Source organism: Neomonachus schauinslandi, chromosome 2, assembly GCF_002201575.2.
Source record: "Neomonachus schauinslandi chromosome 2, ASM220157v2, whole genome shotgun sequence".
In the NCBI taxonomy this organism is placed as follows: domain Eukaryota; kingdom Metazoa; phylum Chordata; class Mammalia; order Carnivora; family Phocidae; genus Neomonachus; species Neomonachus schauinslandi.
In genome coordinates, this window is record NC_058404.1 from 112,851,066 (window position 1) to 112,876,626 (window position 25,561).

The following is a 25,561-nucleotide window of genomic DNA, read 5'->3' on the forward strand; positions in this document are numbered from 1 at the left end:
TGATTTCGCCTTTGATCCATTGGTTATTTAGGAGTATGCTGTTTAATTCCTGCATACTTATGAATTTCCCAAATTTCCTTTTGTTTTTGACTTTCTGTTGGAGACCACACTTTGTATGATTTCAATTCTCCTAAATTTATTGAAGCTTGTTTTCTGTCCTAACACATGGTCAGTCTTGGAGAATGTTGCAGGTGCACTTACGAAAAATGTGTACTAAATAGTTGTTGGGTGGAATGTTCTATGCATGTCTGTTAGGGGCATTCCCTTTTAATAATTATCATTTTTGATGTGAGAAAGTAAGTTTTAGACTGAGAAAAATACAGTAACTCTTTGGTTGAGAGGAACACTGACTATGTACGTTACATGTATAGAAAATTTAAATAAAAGCATTATGAGTTATTCTCTAAAAATATGTTGCCCTCATTTCCACTTCTGGACTTTATCCTTCTTAGATTATAAGATCACATTAGACAAGTATGTATCATTACAGAAAAGGGCAAGGATTCAAAGATATAGAATGAAGCTTTGCAATTGACCACCATTTTCCTTCTCATAGAAAAGTAACATACTTAAAATTTAAAAAAATAAATTGATATCTAAAATTAAAATTCTCCCTAGGCATTTTAAAACACATAATACAATATGACACATGCTTGAATTAACAAACATGTATCTTATAGGCTATGTGCTTTATCCTGCTTCTTTAAACAATTTTTTTTCTTCTTCATGTGGTTTAGCTTCTTTTCTCAGTATCTCTTCTCAGTTTATTTGCACGGAGGAGAGGTGGTTCTTTTACTTGTTCTCCTCATGGCGCTGGATATTTAATGATTGATTTCTTTTGTTTTCATGATAATGAATATAACATTGGTCTCAGTTATTAGGGTTATTATTTTATTTTTCTATCTCAGTTTTCAAATGGAGAAAAAAAATGCTATGGGAATATTAGAAAACAAATTAGAAGAGTTCTTCCATTTACATGCTGATATGTGATGATAATTATGACAATTTTCTTACTTTTCCTTCCTTTCCAACTAAAGTGTTCCTTTCCTCTCTCTATCCTTCCCTTCCTTTCTTTTCTCTCTCTCCCTCCCTTCCTTCCTTCTTTCCTTCCTTTCTTCCATCCAGTAACAATTGTTGACCCTTCCTATTAGTCTTAACAATGTATTCTCCATAGCATTCTCCTCTATTTATATAATTTTTCTTGGGAGAATGTGAGGGAACATAGTATTGGGGTTCTTTTCATTGAAAGTGACAGAAACTCAATTTAAACTAGTTTAAATATAGAGAAAATTTATAGGTTCATTTTTTTTTCAAAGATCTAAGGGATGCCTACGTACAGACAGATTCAGGGGCTCAAATAATGTCATCAGGATTCTGTGTCTTTCCTCTCGTAGCTCTGCTATTTTCACTTGGCTTCTCTCCATGTGGTAGTAAGATGGCCAAGAACGGCCCAGGAATCTTCTATCTCAGCAACCCCAGGAGAAAGAGGACTTCTCTAATATCCATATATCATAACCCCAGAATACATTAATTTGCTCTGCTTGGGTCAAGTGGTCACTCCTGAGCAACATGGGGATGGGGCACCATGGTGGGAAGGGTGGGAGATGTGGGAAATGAGGCACCATGTCAAAATCACATGGAATCCTGATGACGAAAAATGCAATTTAAGAAACAGCTTAATCTGTGAATAAAAATATAAGGGTCTTTTGGAATTAATAATGCAAATTCTCAAATCAGGAAGTAGAAACAATTTTAAGGAGACAAACTTCATAAGCACTTGGTGTTTATGCCACTAAATTCCCACTGTCTATTGCAGAGCATATAAGGCTTTCTCATGAGCCCATACTACTGTGTGACTTAGCTTAGTGAGACTCCAAAAGGGGAAGACAACTTTTTTTGTAATAGCTTTATTGAGATATAATTCATATACCATAAAATTCAACCTTTTAAAGTAGTATTACAATTCAGTGGTTTTCAGTGTATTTCGACTTGTGCCACCATAACCATTATTTTATTTTTTAATTTTAAGTAGGCCCCACCCCCAACATGGGGTTTGAACTCATGACCCTGAAAGTAAGAATTGCATATGCTCTACTGAGTGAGCCAGCCAGGTGCTTCACCATTATCTGATTTTAGAACATTCTCATCATCTCAAAAAGAAAGCATTAGCAATCATTTCCCATATCCTCGTCCTGAGCCCTTGGCAACCACTTAATCTACTTTCTGTCTCTACAGATTTGCCTATTTAGGACATTTAATAAAAATAGAATTATACAATGTGTGGCTTATTATGACTAGCTACTCTCACTTAGCATAATATTTTCAAGTTTCATCCATGTTAAGGTATATATCATATTACTTCATTCCTCTTTAAAGTATGGCTATACCACCTTTTGTTTATCCATTCATCAGCTGCTGGACATTTGGATTATTTCCACTTTTTGGTTATTATGAATGATTCTTTGAATATTCATGTATCAATTTTTGTGTGGACTTACATTTTCAATTCTCTTGGGTATATTACAAGTAGTGGAATTGCCACATCATTTGGTAACTCTATGTTTAACATTGGAGGAATTGGGGAAGTCAAGTTTGATGGTTTATCAGTGATGCATTCTAGCATGCCTATGTATCCCAACACAAAAGGAAAACATACCACTCCAGATTTTTTTCCTTGATTACAGATATCAATCTGTCTCAAATGCTGCCTTTCATAATTTCTCCTATATTCTAAAACTCATCGAGGCTGGAATGGACTCTCTGAGGGTCAATCCAGTCCATCAGTCTGTGTCAAGCAACAGACCCAACTTGGAGCTTTTTTTTTTTTTAATTTTTATTTATTTATTTGACAGAGAGAGACACAGCGAAAGAGGGAACACAAGCAGGGGGAGAGGGAGAGGGAGAAGCAGACTCCCAGCTGAGCAGGGAGCCCGATGCGGGGCTCGATCCCAGGACCCTGGGATCATGACCTGAGCCGAAGGCAGACGCTTAACGACTGAGCCACCCAGGCGCCCCTTGGAGCTTTTTATATGCTAAGGACAATGGCAGGAAAGGAGCACAAGGTAAAATGGAAACATAAACCCAAACAAAATCTGTAGTTACACTTTGTATCATTCAAGGGTCAGTTCAGAAAATACTGTAGATATACTAAGCAGAAAAAGATCAAATACAAGGCATTAGGCATTTACACATCATTAAAAGTGCAGGAAGAATAGAAGTCAGAGGGTTAGTGCCAGGCTTCTGGTTTCAAGGTTGCATATCACCACCATTCTTCTCCAGAGATCAGAAACTGCTAGTATCATCCAGAAGTGAGTAAACCATGAGTGTCTCATCAGAGCTTCCCTGCACCATAGAGGTGGCAAATACACATGAGTTCAGAAGCTGTCAACTCACATCTACCCCAGAAACTGCTTTCCCCTGCACTCTCCTGAAAAGGAAGAACAGCCTCTCTTCTCTCTTTTCTTTCAAGTCTCATAGATGTGCTTATCACTGGCAGAACTTAAATCATGTGAAAGCCAGGGAAGTGTCATTTTTGGCATCCCAGCTTGGCAATACAGGAGGATGGGGACAGAGAAGATGTGAGAAATGGAAGCGCAGTTACAATAGACAATGTCTAGCATATTGTCAGATACAATTCAAATCAGACAACCTAAATTGCCATTAGGAAAGAAACATTTTATTCAGGTAAGTAGCAAATAGTATTTAAAGGCTTTCCAGGGGAGTATCAGGTCAAAGTATTGTCATTTGCTGAAGTTAGTCAATGACTTCCCACATTCTCCTTGCCCCATGTGTTTCACCCCATCCATTAATCCCCTGACTCAATTTTTCTTCCAGTTGTCTTCTATTTTTTTTTTTTAAGTAGGCTCCATGCCCAGCATGGAACCCAACATGAGCTTGATCTCACAACCCTGAGAGCAAGACCTGAGCTGAGATCAAGAGTCAGCCGCTTAACTGACTGGGCCACCCAGGCTCCCCCCTTCCATCTGTCTTCTAAATCCATTCCTGAATCTAGGCCAACCGGTACCTGAAACAGTATAATAGACGTAATATAATAGATATTTTTTCTTTTTTTTTTTTTGAAAGGGAAAGAGAGAGAGAAAAAGGGAGAGGGAGAGAGAGAGAGAGAGAGAGAGAAAGAGAAAGAGAAAGAGAAAGAGAAAGAGAAAGAGAAAGAGAAAGAGAAAGAGAAAGAGAAAGAGAAAGAGAAAGAGAAAGAGAGGGAGAGAAAATCTTAAGCAGGCTCCACGCCCAGCACAAAGCCCGACATGGGGCTTGATCTCATGAAACTGAGATCATGACATGAGCCAAAATCAAGAGTTGGACATTTAACTGACTAAGCCACCCAGGTGCCCCTATAATAGATACGGGTTGCTGTGAGAATGAAATGCAAGAATGCAGGTAAAGCCTGAATGTATGGGAAATAATAATCACCGAATACACAATAGATGCTTTTATTGTCATTATTATGGCTCCTTTTTTTTTTTTTTTATGTGGGTGCATGGCAATGATCTGGAATACAGGAGTAGACTGCCTAGATCCAAGGCAATAACACTGCCCTGCTCCTTGCTACATGACCTTGCTGATCATTTCTTCCATTTAATTTTTAAAAGTTGATGGCTTACTACAGTTTAATTTTGGAAACAATATACTAATTTTCCCCCCTTGTGGAAATCAGGACAAACCAAGCAAGCAGAGTAGTAAATTGTTTTCGGCGTAGGTCTATCGGTCATCAGCCTTTTAAAAAGCAGATGCTGTTTGAGAAGGGCCTGATGGACTAGTGAAGTTATTATGACAGAGTGTGCGCGGCTCTTTTGCACGTGATGCAAAGAGAACTAAACAATTCATTTTCCATGTTAGTGCTTAAAATGGAATGAAACAGAATGACTTGGAGGCAAGTTGGAATTGTTTTATTTACCATCCCCCTCAAACTTATATTTTTTTTAAATGTGTTTATTACATAAAGCAGGACAAACCCTTCTTATTTGTCGACTTGAAACAATACATAGACTTCAAGTGCTGGTTTTGATTGTGATTAATTTGAAGTTAGGGTGTTAAACCTCATGAGGATAGTAGGGCTTTCCTGATGATTTATGGTGTCAATGTGCTTTTTCTTCTGAAGTCATTTAAAATAATATTTTTAAAGTTCTGGTCTGGAAATTTCTTTTTTTTTTAAATCCCTCCCCTCCAGTCTGCTTTGAATTTGTCAGTTTAGCTGTGTACGTTGAGAAGCAATAATTTAAAAAATAGCAGTAGGAAAGTTTACAAAGTCTGAGAGTATTTAATTAAGGCACATTATTATGTAGATAAAGTCAAAGCTAAGATTTTGATTGTTTTCATGTGCTTCAATTATCATCAAATCAATCTTAAATTATTTTATACTTCTGAAAGTTCCAAATAAATTTAGATTTTCTAGATATAGCAGACTGAAATATAGTCATTTACCTTCTTTGCTGTCTATTGGACTTAAGTTGTGGATCTACTAGGCATCAAATGCCATATTAAACATATTCTTGCCACCAGCTTCTACAAAACTGATGTCTTTAATCAAGTCACGAATATAAATTTGATCAGTGCTATTCTGTATGGATTAGGATCTAAGGGCTTATACATAAAAGTTATCTATAAGAAGATATATCCTCAGATATGCAGAGTCATGCTGGAGACACACATGGGTTTCCTCATTTTCACACTTAGATTGCTAGGTTAGATCAAAGCTAAATTCTAATTCCATTTAGTTTTATGGAATAATCAGCCTTCTCTTTTTCCTGACCAGTCTCCAATTATTTAGCCTTTTTTCTCTAAAATCCACGGAGCAAAGTTAAGCACTATCTTCCCTCTAATGTCATAGCATATTTGAAGGAGCTTTGTAGGGAATGGAACAGGACGACAGAGTACCAAGCATGAAAAAGGCTAGGTTTGCATTTGCCTCACACTCAATTATTTGGGGAATGCTGTAGTCATTATTATTTGAGAGTAAAGTGACACTGGAAAACAACATATTTTCTTCAGGTTAATCATTCAAATTTATTTTAAAAAGGAGAAGAGAGTTCTCTTGTTGATTTTATAGTGAAGGCAATAGCCATTTCTTTGGTTAATTCATGCAATCCTTGAGTAAAATTTAAACCTGGGTTACTTTGGTAGGATTTAAAGGAGTAAGACACATGTGAATACAATGATATTAGATATGTGTAATTCTGAATAATAAAATAAATATTAAGATGGTAACTTTGGTCCCTCAAGTACTGGTATTTAAGCTTTAAAATTCAATCAAGAGATAAGATTAAGGGGTGTTTCTTTGGTACTAAAAATGTAAAGCTAAGACCAAATTGTTCTATTTTCACAGATTTAAGATATAAAGAATGATAGAGACATGAAAATGGCTATTAAATTCTGTGTAGTTTGCAAAGAATCTCCTATGAAGTACACTTAGAAGAAATCCCTGAGTGCATTAACTACTCTATTAGTATCTTCCTTCATAAACAATTTAAAAGCTTTGCAAGACACAGAAACACATTACTTCGCAAAAGCAGTATCTGCGTATAAGTTTCCCTCCAGAGTGCTTATAAATTCGGCCACCAAAGATATAATAGGAGAAACAACAGATTCACAAAATTAAAATATGATATTTGGACACATCAACCATTCTTAAGGTAAATCCAAAAACCACTGTCTTATGGTGTTTCTATTTTGTCTTAACCACTCGATATTGTTTTTCACTGTTTCCAGCACTTGCACCCTAGGTTTTTCTCCTGCTCCAGCATCTGGGTATTTTTTGAAAAAGCTCTCCATCTAGAAAAGAGAGGACAATAATTAAGAAAGTCATCTTCAGCCCAGTAGTCTTCAAGGCTTCTTTTACAAGCTAGATTGGTTTCCTTCTTCCTTGAAATTCATTCTCATCGCACAACACTGAGTTACATGTACTGGTGCATCAATTAGACTGAGCCCGTCTCTCAGATTGGCAGTCGTCGCCTGTGGCTTTTGGACTTTGAGCAGCACGTCAGGTCTAGAGAGGATCTGCCCTCTTGGGGAAGGAGAGCAGCACACCAGCGGCTGCGTGCCCCTCGGAGCTTCTGCTGCTTCTCTATTTTCTGTGCCTTCCTCAGCCTGCTCCCTGGAAAACCCAGTCTGTGGGATGCGGGCTTTGCTTAGCCTTTCACTCCAGGGGTTGGAAATATTTTAATATACTTTCAGCTCCTTTATTAAGGCCTCATAATAACATCTCTGTTAATCTTGGTTCTCTCTTTCATCTTCCTTCCAAAACCTTCCCCCAAACTCAATCATAGTACTGTTTGCCACTTAACAAAAATAAGAATTATTTTGTTCATAAGAAATGTTAACATTCCAATAGGTAATATACAGACATTGAAAATTCACACAATCTCAATTTTCCAATATTAATAAACATTTTGCCCTCTGGGAACTGAGATATTTGAAACCTAAACATCTTTAAATTCCAAAACGATGAATTTTGAAAGGAATCAAATCTTGACCATCTTATTTCAAGTTACAATTATGAAGGAAGGGGAAACATACTGTCCATGCTTTGGTAAGCCGAAAGGTCTCAGGTGGCCTTCTATGCCTCTCAAGGCCTCAGCTTTCTCAACTTTTACACTTTGTTTCTCGGTTATTTGAATTGTTTTTAGTTTAGAAAAAATAAGTCTACATTTAATTAGATATAAAAATTATTACTTTCTCCTTGTCCTCTGAGATCTGAATAGAGAAAATGCCATTTCCATTTGAAAAAAAAAAAAGTTTAATTCTGTTCTTCCTGGACAAGTTAAGACGGATTTAACTTCATACCTGCCAGAGCTGTAATTCAGTGTTGAAAGGTTCTGCTATGGTGACAATCCTTCCAAGGTTTCTGTCATTGAGTGTATATCTGAAGAGAAATTTAAAGAAGGAAGAGGGAATATAAGTGTCAAGAACTTTAAATCCTTTCTCTAGATGCAGACATTTCCTTTTGATTTTGCGGGTTTTTAAAAACGGTTATTTTCAAAGTAAGCAAACACAGTAAGTAAACACATTTAATCTAAAATTTCTATTCAGGAAAAATTCTTAGTACATCCTTCAGCCTTTTTGTAGACAGAGCCACAACACCACCCCAGATGTGGTGGACCACTGGTTGGACTTCCCCGATCTGTTCTTTTGTCCTGCGCACAGGAGAACCCCTATGGAGATTACATTTCTCCGCCTCCCTCACAGCCAGGTGCGGACGGGCGCCTCAGTTCTCGTCAGCGGGACAGGAGTTCAACCTCTGCCTCCTCGCTTAAGTCAAGGAAAATTGCTTGCCCTCGACTTCTTGTTGTTTTTTTCCCTTTCTTCCAAGCTTCAGCCACACCGACAGGATAAGGCCGTAAGGCCTTGTGGGGCAGAACCCTTTAATGACTTGAGTGTTCACTTCAGGAGACTAACATGAGTGAGAAATAATTATGTATGTCCGTTGCAGCGTTTCTGTGTTTCCCATACAGCAAAGTAGCTCTAGTCCCCTTTACCCTGACAAATCCTCCATGCATCTTCCCGCAGGTACAGAAATTTGAATATAAGCTATTTATTCTTCTTTCAAAAAGCTTTATTAGCTACTCGCCTACTATATTAGTCTGTATCAGCCTATATGATCTATATTAGTCAGGCCATGCAAAGACACTTGAAGCTAAATGTAAAGATAGGATTTTAGAGATGATACTCTATTCCTGTCCTTGTTGTACTTTCTCTCATAAAGAGCAAGAATCAAGGGCGCCTGGGTGGCTCAGTTGGTTAAGCGACTGCCTTCAGCTCAGGTCATGATCCTGGAGTCCCGGGATCGAGTCCTGCATCGGGCTCCCTGCTCGGCAGGGAGTCTGCTTCTCCCTCTCCCACTCCCCGTTTGTGTTCCCTCTCTCGCTGTGTCTTTCTCTGTCAAATAAATAAATAAATAATCTTTAAAAAAAAAAGAGCAAGGATCAGAGATTTCCTTACAGACCATAATACAAATGATTGTGATACAGATAAAAATCTCATCGCAACCAATCACAGTGTGAGAAAAACAACCACAAGAATTATGTATTAACTTTGAACCACTGGAATGCTGAGGAAGGATAAAAGAAAACATATCGCTATAGGGAGAGGTAAACAAACAGTAGAAGAAATTTTACATTTCAAAATTATCACATAACAAAAGCAGAAGCCATGGAGTTAAAAGCTAACAAAGTTTGTCGTATGTATTTTTTAAATTTTTATGCTAAAAAGCTCATAAAATTAAGTCAAAATTCATTTTTTTTTTGTTGTGGAAAAAGCAAATATTTTCACTATACAACGAACACTTACAAATTGGTAAAAGCGAGAAATACACCAATGTGAAATTGTCAAAGAAATGAATCAGCAGTTTGTAAAAGAAACATAAAGAGAAAATGTACCAATGGGAAAAAAGAGGAAATGTTCTAATAATTAATAATGATTTTCAGTGAACTAGGTCCAGTGCTCTCTCTTATCATAAACGTCATTGAATTGAAATCCACCATGTCTTTCATCTCTCATGTCTTAGTCTAATGTAAGCAATTTCCCTTTACTTAATGTCAACAGTCATTATCCCAAATATAAGACTCTGAGGCATCTATTCTCAACACTGCCCCAATAATGTATATGCTGTACTTCCTCGCCCCTGACAGACTCCGAGATCTCCCAATCTCTTGATCCCTTCCACCTAGCCTTCTGGAACTATCCCTTTCCAGGGAATATTTCTTCTTATTTGGAGAACGTTTTTTTCCCCCACATCTTTCATAGAAGCAGGTCAGAAATGGACTTGATGTGCTCATGCTCCCCCATTGTGGATTCCAGACCATTATTTCTCCACTCTTTTTAAAAACCTCTGTTCCTTCTAGTTATTCTCCCTCACCTAAATTGTGATACACTTTAGCACCTGACTCCTAGTCTTCCTCTCTATTCCAAGCTGTGATTTCAAGGTCCACATGGATGGTAAATATAACATCCCAGCTCCTTAGTTTCTTAACATTCTCATTCCCAGTGATATTTTCTTTACCTTGGCCGCCAATTCCCATGATCATACCTTGCGATCATCAATAAGTACACTGTCTCTAAAATTTAGAGACATGATAAAATTTACCTTTCAGTTTTCACTATGACCATTCTCTGACTTCATCTGGATTTCTGGCCCACTGACCATCCCTAGCTCTACTTTCTCCTGGACCATCAGCTCTTCCTTTTCCTGCACTTGTTTCCTTACATAGTTTAGATTCCATGGTCTACCACTCTCAATAACCTTTTTTTTTCCTAAGCCCTAAACTCCCTTACAGTTTAATAACTTGTTTCTAGCAAAACTCCAGCTTTGGATGAAATCAACTGCCCATTTCCTCTGTGTTTGTGCCAGGTGGCTAATCTTCCAAGGGAAGTCACCCAACTTTTTCCAAAATGTTTCACTATAAATTCATGAATATCAATCTTAAATGGACCCTCCACATTGAGAGTCCTCCTACATTACCCTGGTCAATTCATTCTCTTAATCCTTGAATTACTTTTTTCAAGTATTTTCACTCTCTTCAAACCTCCAGACATTCTCCTGCTTCCCTCCTTCTCCAACAAAGACGACCTTGTCTTCTAATTCACAGAGAAAATACATAGTAACTCTTACATCTTTTAGTTTACAGACATACAAAGACATCTGTTTTTCTTCTATCATGTGTGCATTGGCTCCAACTTCTCCCCACTTTCTTAAAAATTTTATTTTTAAAAGAATCTTTTATGTCTTACATAGTAAATCTCTCATTCTTCACTGGCTCTTTCTCATCAGCTTTAAAATATATTAAACATATTAAAACTATCTTCCACAAAGAAAAAGAAAAAAATTCTCTTCCTTGATCTGGCATCTCTCTTAATATCCTTTCTCTCACCTCCCCATTCATAGTCAAACTTTGCAAGAGAGTTCTCTACATTTCATATCTTCATTTCCTCTCCATTGATTGATTAATTAATTTGTTTCAATTTGGGTTCTGCCACCATCACTCCCCTGAAAAACTCTTTCTAGAGTTACCAATAGCTTTTATGCCAGTAAATCTAATGGGCATTTTTCGGTCTTGGATTTACTCAATTCTTAAGTAGCATTTGACAAGGGACTATAACTTCCTTGAAACAATCTCCACTTCAACATCTCAAAAGAGACTCAAAGACATCATAAACAGCAAACTGAATTCATTGTTCTCCTTCTCCTTACCTTTTCTAGAAACCAAAGCATCCTTGTCACCTCACTTCTGTCCTATTTCTACTTCGCCAAGCTCTAAATGTTGTTCTTATCTCTTCATCTTCATTGCCAGAGTCCAATCTACCATTACCTTTTGCTGGGACTCCTCCAATAGCTCTCTGACCGCTTTTCTCAAATTCACTCTGGCCCCCACCTAGGTCTGTGTTTTACCACCAGAGCTTTCTTTTCAAAGTAAAATCAAGCATTTCACTTTCTTACTTAAAACCCTTTCGTGATTTAGCACTGCTCTTACAACAACAGCCCAGATCTTACATCTGACCCTGCAAAGTTTGGCCCTTATCTTTTCTCTTTTCTGATAGAAGGTATTCAGCCAGGAATGCTTCACCTCCTGTTCACCTAAGTAACTCCTGCTCTTCCTTTAGAATTCAGCTCAACCATCACTTCCTTAGGGAAGCCCTTAATGTCCAAATTCTCTTGACTTGGTCAGTTCCCCTTTTACACTCTTTCAGTGTGACCAGAACTTCTTCTATTTGTAGTTATTACAGTCTTAATTGTACATGCATTTGTGTGATTCTTTAATTAATATTGGCCTCCATTACCAGATCCTAAGCTCCATGAGGACAGAGATCCAGGTCTGTTTCTACTATTGTATCTTCAATGCCAAGCGCAGTGCCTAGCTTTTAGTAGATGTTATACAGTATTTACTGGATAAAAGGATTATAATTTAAAATGAGATATCAGGGGCGCCTGAATGGCTCAGCCGTTAAGTGTCTGCCTTCGGCTTAGGTCATGATCCCGGGGTCCTGGGATTGAGCCCCGCATCGGGCTCCCTGCTCAGCGGGAAGCCTCCTTCTCCCTCCTCCCATTCCCCCTGCTTGTGTTCTGGCTCTCGCTAACTCTCTCTCTGTCAAATAAATAAATAAAATCTTTAAAAAATAAAAAAATAAAGAAAATAAAATGAGATATCAGTTTTTATATACTCAGTTAGCAAGGATATTGTTTTTCTTTAATTTAAATTCTAGTTATTTGACATACAGTTCAGTATTGGTTCAGGAGGAGAATTCATTGGTTCATCATTTACACATAACACCCAGTGCTCATCATAGCAAGTGCCCTCCTTAATACGCATCACTCATCTATCCCATTGCCCTCCCATCTCCTTCCATCAGCCCTCAGTTTGTTCTCTATAGTTAAGAGTCTCTCATAATTTGTTTCCCCCATCTCTCTTTTTCCCCTCCTGAATGCTCATCCGTTTTGTTTCTTAAATTCCACATATGAGTGAAATCCTATAGTACTTGTCTTTCTCTGACTGACTTATTTTGCTTAGCATAATATACTCTAGCTCCACCCAGGTCATTGCAAATGGCAAGATTTCATTCTTTTTGATGGCTGAGTAGTATCCCATCCACCACCTCTTCTTTATCCATTCATCAGTTGATGGACATTTGGCCCCTCTCCATAGTTTGCTTATTGTTGATAATGATGCTATAGACATTGGGGAGTCCCAGCAAAAGGTAGTGGTAGATTGGACTCTGGCAGTGAAGATGAAGAGATAAGAACAACATTTAGAGCTTGGTGAAGTAGAAATAGGACAGAAGTGAGGTGACAAGGATGCATGTATTCCTTCAAATGTGTATTTTAGTATCCTTTGAGTAAATACCTAGTAGTGCAATTGCTGGATCATTGGGTAGTTCTATTTTTAGCTTTTTGAGGAACAGCCATACTATTCTCCAGAGTGGCTGCACCAGTTTTCATTCCCACCAACAGTGTAAGAGGGTTCCCCTTTCTCTGCATCTTGCCAACATCTTTTGTTTCCTGTGTTGTTAATTTTAGCCATTCTGACAGGTGTGAGGTGGTATCTCATCATGGTTTTGATTTGTATTTCCCTGATGATGAGTGATGCTGATCACCTTTTCATGTGTCTGTTAGCCATCTGGATGTCTTCTTTGGAAAAATGTCTGTTCATATCTTCTGCCCATTTCTTAACTGGACTATTTGTTTTTTGGGTGTTGTGTTTGATAAGTTATTTATAGATTCTGGATATTACCCCTTTATCAGATGTTATTTGAAAGTATCTTCTCCCATTCAGTAGGCTGCCTTTTAGTTTTGTTGATTGTTTCCTTTGCTGTGCAGAATATTTTTATCTTGATAAGTCCCAATAGTTCATTTTTGCTTTTGTTTCCCTTGCCCCTGGTGACATGTCTAATAAGAAATTGCTATGGCTACGGTCAAAGACCTTGCTGCCTGTGTTCTCCTCTAAGATTTTGATGGTTTCCTATCTCACATTTAGGTCTTTTATTAGCAAGGATATTTCTAAAGACAGCCCTCAGTGTTAGCAAGGGTTGGAAAAATGGGCAAAGTTAATAGTAAATTTTTTTCTGGGTGGCCATTCTGCAACATTCATCAGAAAGTTTGGAAGAGTTTTATTATCCAACAGATAGAGATTGGCTAAATAAACTAAGATATATCTATACACTGAAATATGATTGAGCATCAAAAATAACATTGAGGAAGCATACTTAAAGACATGAAAAGACATCCACGATAGAGGATGATGCAGGGGGAGAAGCAGGTTATAAAACCATATGCATCATATGATTCCATTTCTGTAAATAAACAGCCATAGAAAAATGTCTCAAGGAAAACAGTAGTGTGACAAAGGTTACTTCTTTTTAAAGATTTTATTTATTTATTTATTTATTTATTTATTTATTTATTTATTTATTTGACAGAGAGAGAGACAGTGAGAGAGGGAACACAAGGAGAGGGAAGGGAGGAGGGAGAAGCAGGCTTCCCGCTGAGCATGGAGCCTGATGTGGGGCTGGATCCCAGGACCTGAGTCTAAGGCCGACAGTTAACGACTGAGCCACTGAGGCGCTCCTGACAAGGGTTATTTCTAGGTGGTGGAATCACAGGTGATTTTTATATCCCTATATTTGCTTATCTGTATTTTGTGCAAAAAAAATACCTACCCATTTTATAATAAGAAAATGGGGGATTTAAAAAAGGAAATCACACTAAGTTGCTATAATGATATTCTGTAGATTCAAAGAAAGTCTGTTAATTAGAGGTAAGAAAACAATTTTTCTCAGTGACCTTCTATAACTCTATAATATTCCTTTTCTGTTTTGTTCCTAGTGACTACAAATTAGAGGATATTTTGGGGAACTAGCAATGAATAGATTGAATAGAGACTGCAACTCCCTGTATAAATAATAAAAATGTAAGAACAAAATATGTTTATCCCAATAAACCAATAGCATATGAAGTGTAACATTTAAAGGGAAACATGCTGTATATTTATCATGTTAATTACTTTTAAAACTAAAATAAGGATTTATCTTAAATATTAAAAAATAGTATTATATAACAATCATCTTCTTGGACTTAATACTTACATAAGTATTATTATATTACCCAAAAGAAATTATTTCAATGCACATAAAACTTTTAATTAAATTCTTACTAATTTTCTTGGTCTTTGAGGCAGTCTTTAAATGGTTTCAGTCATGTCCCATTGACTTAATTTTCAACCATAGTCATAAATTAAAATCAAAACTTAGCACACCACACTACTGACTTATTGAGTTCATTCATCTTCACAGTTTCATCTAAGACCTTACTGGAATAAACAAAAGCAAAGACTAATTGCAGAAATATCTTTGGAACTTTTTGATTAAGTCTCAAACTAGAAAGGGCATTAGTGGTGTGGCCATCAGTTGTCATAAAAATTACATGACAAAACCCTTTGTAAAAAAGCAGCTTATTTATTTTAGGATGACAATAAATTGTTCAGGAACCTAGGCAGGAAAATCACTCATCCTGAATTCTGGAAAATATTCAAGAGTTTGGAAATATTTGTATAAAGCTTGCTCATTTTTGTTTAATTCATCCTATCCAATTTTAGCAGGGAAGTTCTATTTATTCAAACTAACCATAATTAATATTGGGTGTTATTTTTGTGTCCAACATGTGGTTGTAATATACTTTTATGTTTGAGGCTATGTGAAATAATACCTCATGAGAATTAATTCATTAGACTATGAAGAAATATGAAAAGCCTTGAGCAAGGGTTTTGGAACTAGCACTGGGAATAGTATATCAATTTATTATTTTTTTTTAATTCAAGATTAGGTCTAATTAATTTATTTTAGGGTCAGATGTTTATGACTTTTATGACAAAATAACACCTGTTTTTTCTAGTTATTAATTATTAAGAGGTATGACAATGAACTAATTTTTTAAAATGAAAAATATCTTCTTTGAAATAAATCACACCAAAACTATTCAAATAGGCCTTGAAAAGTACTTTATATTTAATAAACAATAAGGGAATCGCCATTTTATTATGCAAAATGGAACATTATTTACTTATCTTTTTACAATAATTCAAAAGTAAGCATTCTTCTTCATCTGCATAGGTTTCCTGCATCGTGTACCAAAAAAATGAAAGACTTATAGTCTTTTTGATTAAAACAAAATACTCAGTACATTTCAGTAGGCATATATTAAGCAAATGCAATGTACTGGCTTGCATAACATGAAGTGTTACCTTCAGATAACATGTTCTCAATAGGAAGATTTATTAATTCTAAGTCATGCGTTTCATTGAAACAGTTATAAACAGATGGACAAAGCATTATACACAGACACACACACACATACATGCCAGTTAATTTTTATAGAGATGGATGAACAGTTACACTCCATCACTGTAAGAACAGAAAAGGCAAAACTTCATCACAAATAGGCACAAGCAATGTAGGGTATCTTAGTTGAAAGATACAGGTATAATCTGGATCTCAGAACGATGAGAAATGTGAATGAACCTAATGGCAGCCTGGTGAATTGTGGGGTAGAAAAGAGAATGGAAATAAAAGTTATCTTCATAGTTAGTATTTCTGATAAGGCAGTCATTATCAATGAGTTAGTGCTGACGGGAAAACAGGAGCGATTAGGGGAGGATAACTGTTTCCCAGATTACAGACAGTAAGGGTCTTTCGGTCAATGTTTACACATTTATTTGGATATATAATCTAGATTCTACTTTATAGTCTGTAAAAAAAAATTTTAATAGGAATAACCACTAAATTTAGAGGATTAGGAACAAGAATAGCAACATTTCTTCTAAATGGGGCTGAAGAAATAAGAAATTTGGGAAAGCATCTCTTTAGTTTGATTTGCTCCTCTCTTGTCCTTTCTACTTCCCATTTTAAAATTGCTATTGCCTGGGAAATATAGGTCCCTTTAATACCTAAAGTATAATTATCTGGTCAAGGGAGATAAGAGTTATCATCCATATAAGCTCAGTAAGATATAAGCCTCCAATTTGAACCCAAGTCCAGAAACTCGCTTCATTTTCATTAAATCTTGAGAATACGTGCCTGGCATTATAGTAGGTGCTAACACAACAGAGAGAGTTACCTTAACTTGTTTTAACCAAACTAAAAATAATACAATTTAGGCATCTCTCCAGATTTCAGAACTCTGTAGATCAGTTGGAAACAATAATTTCCAGAAAAGGAATTAGGCCTAAAATCAACTAGTTTATTGCTTCCCTAGAAGGAAAATACCATGATCCTTTACTTCTAATTATATGCCATTCCAGATATTGTATAGATGTCACAGAAAGTACAACAAAGAGAAAAAGAAAGAACTTGTTGATGGTATCAAACAAAGAGAACAACAAGCCATTATCTGATTATCCCACCTGTCGACTAGATATTCCCAGTTGAGCTGAATCCAATTCCAGGCCATATTCTTCCCATAGCTGTTGTATGAGATATATCGGATGACTGTAAACACATCCTGGGTTTTAATAAGGTTTGGGTCCTTGAGCAAATCTAAATATCTAAGAAAACACAAATAGAAAAACAATTCAAAATGTTAACTATAAACTTTTAAAAAATTAATTGAATTTATTGTATATAAGCACTTCACCCATTTACCTATTACCCCCCTGAACTAAAAAAAAAAAAAAGAGCCAGTAAATTAAGGGAAAGTATTTATTCTTTTATTTTCTAATGAATAGCAGTTACATCTTATTTGTTCTTCCCTAGATTGTAAGAAACAACTAAAGTAACCTATATGGTTAGATTAATTAGCTATAAGTATAGTCTAATGCAAAGAAGTCCAAGATAAATTAAGTGACCAGATCAATAGATTTTTTCTTTTTTTTATTATGTTATGTTAATCACCAGACATGACATCATTAGTTTTTGATGTAGTGTTCCATGATTCACTGTTTGCGTATAACACGCAGTGCTCCATGCAGAATGTGCCCTCTTTAATACCCATCACCAGGCTAACCCATCCCCCACCCCCCTCGCCTCTAGAACCCTCAGTTTGTTTCTCAGAGTCCATGGTCTCTCATGGTTTTATTAACTCTATGCCATAGCTGTACCTAGAGGGAATATCTTGACATACTCTAGACCATTGAACTTCCAGAAACTGCACCTTTAGTGGTAGTCTTGAATTTTTGTGGAACTTATCACTCATCCTCTAATTCACAAGAGTCTTAGTAAGGCATGTAAGCACTTGCTAATTTTCTCATCAGATAATCAGCACAGTGCCATCAAAATAATGGATCAATATGATGTTTTATGGAATGGCAAAATGATCAAGTTCTTGATAGACTATTTTAGGGCCAAGAGCAAGAGAATTGACATCTACCCCAAAGCAAGATAATGAAGGAGTATTGTTGGCTTTCCTTCCTGTTATTCTTACAAACTGTTTATTGCATCGTAATTTCCTATCTATATTCTGCCTCTCTCATGAGCTATAAGTTTCTCAAGGATAGATATCATGTCTTATTCATTTTTATTCCCACAATTTATATACCTACACATAGAAAGGACTTCATAAGTGTTGGTTAAGTGAATGCAGTAAATAATTCAGAAACCATAGCTAAGCAACAAATGAATTAAGGCAGATGCTAGTTGATTTGGGGCATATGTGTAATGGCAGAAGACTCATAGGTGCGCTTCAAGCGGTCTTTCTGAGTGGAATATAAATACATTTTGTGTGTGTGTGTATGCATATTGTGCACATATTTCTTCTCTGATGACAGAAACCAATTTTGTTCTGGGCTTGGATCAAGGTATCCTTGATGGTAGGGAAGTAGGTAGGCTCCTACCCCAGCCTCAGAGTATGGTGATGACTCAAATCAGTCAAAGGAATTCAAGTTCATCCTAGGTGGCAAATGATCAAGTGGTAGACCTAGAGTATAACCCAGAATGATCAAGTGTGATCCAGTTCTGGTTATGAGGGGAAGCAGAGATAACTCACCTTTAGCATAAAAGACAAAGTCTTGTGAGGAGGAACTCTTTTGTTCTTGTTCTTCTTTCACTGAACATATTTGTGCAAAGAAAAACATTTGGAGCTTTAGAGGTTATGAGACATCCAACATGTTGAGGATGGCAGAACAGAAAGAGAAATACCCCAGGTCCTGAATGAAAATGTTGAACCACTGCTCACAACTAGAAACTGCCTACTCCCAGAATGTTTTCATATGAGATTACATTTCTTTATTCCACTCTTACATGGATACTTTGTTTCTTGCCAGGAAAATAAATTTTAATAGATGTTCTTGGAAATGTATCATACTTTAATTCACATCTTAAAGTGACCGTGACACATAAACCATCACATGCCACTCATATGAATGAAAAAAAATTTACCTTGACAAAAGAGTAACATTGTTCACCGATGCTAATCCATACAACAGTTTTTCTTTTTCCTGAGCTAATGAAGTTTTCTGGTATTGATCAAGAGTGTAGTTCCATGAAGTCTCGTTACCGGAGTTCTGCATTCCATACCGATATACCAGAAGCCTGAGATTTGTAGGAAGCCTAGAAGAAACAGTGTTTCAGAGATTTTAATTCTTCATTTTTAAGTTTGAAATCCTCTAGAAATGAACACATGAACAGTCACCTTACAGTCCCACTTAGCCACTGCTGAAATAATTGGGTAGCATTGTCCAAGGCTTCTTGATCTTTCATTTTGCACGCAAGCCCTAACACGGATGCACGGAGTAACCTTAAAAAACAAACACACACAAAGCTGGGGACATGAGCACTTTTTAACATGTTTTAACATACACAAACAAATATTAAATGAAAATTAATTTTAAAAATGTAAGAAATAACTTTGTAAGGTGGTCTCCGTCATCATTCCATCCCAGAAAATCTGCAGTGGGCTTCACTTGACTTTGGAAGTATTTCTGAAATAAAAGCACCATGTACAATGAGTAATAATTTACTATTTATCAACAGGTTCTCATTTATTATGATCTACAGCCCCCTGTTGTAATCTTCTTTCCTACTAGTTCAGAGGACTTTGGGCCTTTCCTTAGGAAAAGGATGTTTTCAGTTCTTATCACATGGCAAATTTTGTTTTTATCTTCTAGATTATAACATTTCCAGGATGTTCTTATCTTCAGAAGTGAAGATAAGAACATCCTGGAATCCTCTAATGTTTCATAAAATTTAAGGTAAGCCCCTTTTAACCTCTACTTTTCAGTTAACATTTCTAAGAAATGGAGTAACACCTGACATACTTACTGCACTAAGAAGATTAATAAAGTATTGATGAAATAAAAATAGTGATAACTGATATATGTATACCGCCTTTGGATCTACAAAGGATGTTTATTTTATATGATCTATACTATCCCATTGCCATAGGCAGGGAAGTGCCAACATTCCTATTGTACAAAGGAAATGAAGACTCACAAATATTAAATCATTTGTCCAAGTTCTTTCATTTAGTAGGTAAAAGAGCTAGAGCTTTGAATCCAGAATTTCCTTAAAATTGCAAGTGTCGTACCAAAGTGCTGCAGAAACCCCAAAGCAAAGTATTTAGAATGACTATCCTATAATAAAATCTCAATGTGGAAATAACAGCAGCAAGAATAAGGAAATATAATGTTATATTTTAGTAAGAATAAATTCATTTTAACATAGATAAATCATTGAAAATAGGATCTAGTTAGTATCTTGTCTATTGTAACTAAAATATTAATTCTTGTGTTCTTTCTAACACTAAAATATATCATTAAGTGGTATACTGAACCAGAAATACTGATACATTTCAAGTTGAAAAAAATAGAGAGATAGTATCTCTGGTTTGACTAGTCATGTCATTGTACTTTCCTTTAATTTCACTTGGCATACGGATGTGCTTTTGTGTCTCTCAGAAGCTCCTTGTCTCAGAAATCTCCCTATTCTGCTCATTGCTGCACACTTATGGTCATAAGATATAGCATTAACATCACCTCAATCACAGGGTATAGTTCTTTATCATCTTCAAACATGCTAATGATATAGGTTATGGCTGAAATTACTCTCTGCCATGGTAAAAAATCTTCTTCCAGTCTGAGATACTTGGTCAGGTTTAGAGCCATGTTATAATCTAGAAGTTGAGCTCTAAGGAAGAGAAAAAAAACCTTTAATTAAAAACCATAGACTAAAAACAAAACAAAACAAAAATCCACCCATAGACTAGTACTCATTTGACTAAAAGTACTAATATGGAAATCATAGAATTCAGTGTTAATGAGAACCCTTCTATTAAGCAATTAAGAAAATGTGTTTATTTTGGGGGACCCAATCAAAGAGGTTTGTTCACAATGATGTCTTAGTGCTTTCATATATTCAATAGTAAAGAGGAAGACAGAACATTAAAAAGTACATTTGAAAAATCACTGAGGCAAAATTCTGGATAAAACAAAAGCCATTCAGCTATGGTTAATATTGATGAATAGACACAAACCGATTATAATATATAAATGTGGGGCGCCTGGGTGTCTCAGTTGGTTAGGTAAAAGACTCTTGATTTCAGTTCAGGTCATGATCTCAGGGTTGTAGGATCGAGCCCCATGTCGGGCTCCATGCTGAGCAAGGAGTTTGCTTGAGATTTTCTCTCTTCCTCTCCTTCTGCCCCCCACCACTCTCTAAATATATAAATAAATAAATCTTTAAAAAATACTTCATAAGAAAATAATTTACAAATGCACCATGATAATTATATCTTACTGAAATTATTTACCTTTGATATGAAGACGAAACATAACAATACTCGTGAATTATGAATGTTTAAAACATTCCAACTGAACTTGTTTTTCCCATTAAAACACTTCCTTTTTCATACATTTTCAAACAATATTGATAAATAAAAATGGATTTTGTTCCTCCACAAAATTTGAAGTTCCTATTGACATTTCAAAGTTTAAAGAATCAAATTTTTTCTTCCTTAAAAGAGATTCTAGAACCTTTTGAAATACTGTTTTCAGAAATCTGTTATGCCTCAAATTTTAGCCTAGGTTTTAAAAAGAACCTTAGATGGTAATTCCGTCTTTTCAAATTACATTTTGAAAGTTTAAATTAAATAATAAATTTTGAATTGGGCGCCTGGGTGGCTCAGTTGGTTAAGCGACTGCCTTCGGTTCAGGTCATGATCCTGGAGTCCCCGGATCGAGTCCCGCATCGGGCTCCCTGCTCGGCAGGGAGCCTACTTCTCCCTCTGACCCTCCCCCCTCTCATGTGCTCTCTCTCTCTCATTCTCTCTGTCTCAAATAAATACATAAAATCCTTAAAAAAAATAAAATAAAATAAATTTTGAATTATTGAATTAGTAATACTGAGGCATTGAATGCTATTTACATTTGAAAGTATTTTGTGAATGAAGAATGTAATTATATCTTGACTTCTCTCCAAGAGTTTGATTAGAGGATGAACTAGTAGTATTGGACAGGTTGATAAGAATGAAAATCTTTGGCATCATTTGATTTGTACTAATGAGATATGAAACAGAGTTTGTTTTCAGTTCAGAGAGCTGATTTCTTCTATTTTCTCAGTTCCTGATCTTATTTAGAAAGAATTATATTTTGGAGCATGCAGCCTCCCTTAATAAAAGCGCAAATAATACTGAGAAATGGAGTGTTTTATTGAGAATGTCTGTCTGTTAAGTAAGAAAAATTATAGAATTTTGTGTTGATATTTGAAACTTGAGAATTTTCTAATTTTAATGATTCTCTATTTTCCCTGGTGGATAGAGCAAAACCATGTCAAGCGAGTGATTTTTAAGGTGTTTATGAATGATAGTTGTTGCTCTGAGGATCAATTTAGCAAAGAGAATAATGAAAGTTTAGGAAGAATGACCATTTGGTCAGAAACCAAGTGGCCTGTATATTTTAGGTAAGTGAAAAGATTAGAAGGAATGGGTCTCAGTTACCAGGGCCAGATGAATAAGTTAATTAGGTAGCATAAGTAGAAGTAAGAAGGGAATCCAATTATCCAAAGGTTAGAGGTTCTGAGAAAATACTATGTATTCAAATGTTGAAAATCGATATTCTATCCTACTGCCTTATTTTTCCAACACACTTGATAATTATGCAATAGTTCCATTCTGGTATCACTTATGTTCTTTAAGTCTGAGTCATATGGTCAGAACATTGGACTGGGAGTGAATTTTTGCTGGTTATTATAGGGATAACATTTTGAGGAGATAGCTGATGTACTTTTCTTTTCCCACAAATTATGTTACTCTGTAGCTCCTACTGGTATTTGATTCTCAGAGGAAGAGCAGTATCATTTAGAATTATGATTCTCAAATTTGAGCAACTATCAACAACACCTGGAAAGTTCATTAAATCATATACTCCCGGACCCCCCCGCCCGAGTTTCTGATTTAGCAGGTTTGGAGTAGAGCCTAAGAATTTGCATTTCTCACAAGCTCCTAGGCGGTGTTGATACTGATGGGACCACATGTGAAGACCTGGTTTTGAGAACAAAGACATCTCTAGTGCCCTTCTCAGATCCCCTTACAGTGCTCTGTTGGCTCACAGCTGCCACCTTCTTGAGAGAAGAGCCCTCGGCCAAATAGATCCATCTTGCCTAAGAGGTAATGCAATCCCTCCACCCCATGCCATTAATTTTCTGATTCAGGAAGGCAACAAGCCAGCCTGCTTCCCTCAAATTGGACCTACTCTACAACACAATTCATAGCTTTCTAGTGGATTCTGGCAAAGCTAGACTCCATCTCAGACCATATCATGGCTCAGCTTTTTATCCCTGCCCCATCCTGCTTTTCATACTTCCTATTTCATGAGAAGACTCTCTCAATAAACTACATGTACATGAACCTGCATTTCATACTCTGCTTCTAGGGAGCTCAACCTAAGACAGCATTCTTATGCAACTTTGAGTCTCAAACTCCATTTGTTAAATCCATAGGCATACCGCAGTTCTGGAAGTCAGATATGGTTAAGAATTTTATTTTATTTTTATTTTTTTTAAAGATTTTTTGGGCGCCTGGGTGGCTCAGTTGGTTAAACATCTGATTTTGGCTCAAATCAGGATCCCAGGGTCCTGGGATGGAGTCCCTCGTCAGGCTCCCTGCTCAGTGGGGAGTCTGCTTCTCCTTTTCTTTCTATTCCTCTCCCTCACTCGTGCTCTCTCCCTCCCCCTCTCTCTCTCAATAAATAAATAAAATCTTTTTAAAATTTTTTTTATTTGAGAGAGTGAGCGAGAGAGAGAGAACATGAGCAGGGAGGGGGAGAGGGAGAAGCAGACTCCCCACTGAGCAGGGAGCCTGATGTGGGGCTTGATCCCAGGATTTTGTGATCATGACCTGAGCTGAAATCAGACACTTAATGGACTAAGCCACCCAGGTGTTCCAATAATTTTCTTCATTTAAAAATCTTCCATCCATCTAGTAAAAGCCATGCCTGATGGACTTAAATCATAGAAGTTCCTATCATCTGGAGAAAATGGAGGCTATACTTAACAAAAGTTCCCACCAAACTTGATGGGAAAAAGGACAAATGGATCTAATGAGAGAATTCTTGCCTTCCTATCTTGGGCTGAGGCACCCAGGAAGTTTGGGGGATCCTATAACAAAAGGTTTGTTTTTGCTTCCCTGGGTGTGACCTGGAAGTACAGTACAGTCCTCAGAGAAGCTGAGTTAAGCATAGTGTCTTATCAAATGTCCCTCTTCACTGGGACATTAGAAACGGTTCGGAGAGGTGCCTAGGTGGATGCAGCTGACCCGATGTGCTCATGTTCTTTCCCAGCAAAGCCTTTGGTGGTATGGAGAATTTCAAAACATCCCCATTGTGCCTGATTTCTCAGTGTTCACTTGCCAACTAAATTCAGATTTCTGGCTTATAACAGTCTTTTTGCAAACAACTAGGTCCTTTTTGGAGTCTTTCTGATTACCCTACTTCTCCTTTCTTTAAAAGGTAGCATGAGGGTGGGGGGTAGGAGGGTGAAGTGGCTTATCCAATTCTGTGTTGTGCTTGGTTACCTCGGCAAACACCTGTAAAATGGTAAAACCAGTGACCCTAGAGGTCTGTAATCTTGGTGTGGCTGATGTTCACTTGGTGGCCTTTATTTGCTAACTTGCTCCTCACCTTGGATATCATGGGGACCCTGCTTTGTGAAGCCAGGCTGAAATTCTGTTTGGATCATTAGCTTTGGTGGCCTTTTAAGCCATTCTTTCTGCCATTCTTTCCTCACCTAGAGACTCCTGCTCCCACCCACTGGCTTGTTAGCTAGTGCTCTCTTCTTTCCCTTATGTTATTCCTCACCCTCTTCCTGGCTTTAGCACACAGTGGGATACAGAGCACAATGGAAGCTATTGAAAAGGAAAACCCTACTGTAACAGGTGGACAAAAAGGATTCTTTCTGTCTCCGTTTTGGCAAGGCCCCTTGCCTAACCCCCAAACCAGGCCGGTTGGCCTAAACCCCAAAGTAAGATGCAGGCCCACCAAATTGGAACGAACATGGTCAGGAGAGATTTTTGTGACCCTTAGCTGATAACCCATCACCAGCCTATTAAGGGCATTGGAGAGGCTAGGGGCAGAATGAGGGCTTTAACAGAGGGCTTCGTGGGGGAGAGTTGTCAGGGTACTGTGAATGCTCTCCTCCCACAGGGGAGAGGGGGTTGCAGGAGGCTTTTCCCCTCACATAATGCCTAGGAAAAAGGGCTTTGATGAAATCACTTGAAGAGTTTTACCTCCTTTATCTTGGAGTTTGGGGGCACAGTGGCCTGGTGTCTGATACCCTGAGAAATCTAAAGGATAAGAGACTGCGGCTGACTACCGCTCTAACCTCAGAGTGAAGAGATAAGACTGCATGGGGTGGCTCATCCTCCCAGATTTTGTTGGGGGAAAAGATATGTGAATACTTCCTATGGGCCAGTCGTGGTTCAGAGGTTTTCACTTACCCACTTCAAGGAACTGCAAGAGAAAGACTCTTAGCAATAAAAATGGGTATGGATGGCAAATACCCCATGAAAACAGCACACAAGAAAATGAGTCAGTATTAAACATCTTCAAAGTCCAGAGAGGGCCAAACATAGACAGCATGT

At 37.0% G+C, this 25,561-nt stretch overlaps 1 protein-coding gene across 2 annotated transcripts in view; it reads right to left on the reverse strand.

Annotated features, from left to right (window-relative positions):
• Nucleotides 1-6,432: 6,432 nt before the first annotated feature.
• Nucleotides 6,433-25,561, reverse strand: part of LOC110575509 (glutamyl aminopeptidase) — an 85,482-nt gene continuing 66,353 nt past the window's right edge. The window contains exons 15-21 of one of the 2 annotated variants that reach the window (XM_044912639.1): nt 20,466-20,616; nt 19,339-19,412; nt 19,124-19,228; nt 18,871-19,041; nt 16,902-17,042; nt 7,801-7,879; nt 6,433-6,789 (exon numbers count right to left, since the gene is read on the reverse strand). In XM_044912639.1, coding sequence (XP_044768574.1) covers nt 6,646-6,789; nt 7,801-7,879; nt 16,902-17,042; nt 18,871-19,041; nt 19,124-19,228; nt 19,339-19,412; nt 20,466-20,616 — 865 coding nt within the window. In that variant the 3' untranslated portion in view covers nt 6,433-6,645. The remainder of the gene's footprint in view (nt 6,790-7,800; nt 7,880-16,901; nt 17,043-18,870; nt 19,042-19,123; nt 19,229-19,338; nt 19,413-20,465; nt 20,617-25,561) is intronic. The other variant, XM_044912640.1, reaches the window with a different exon arrangement.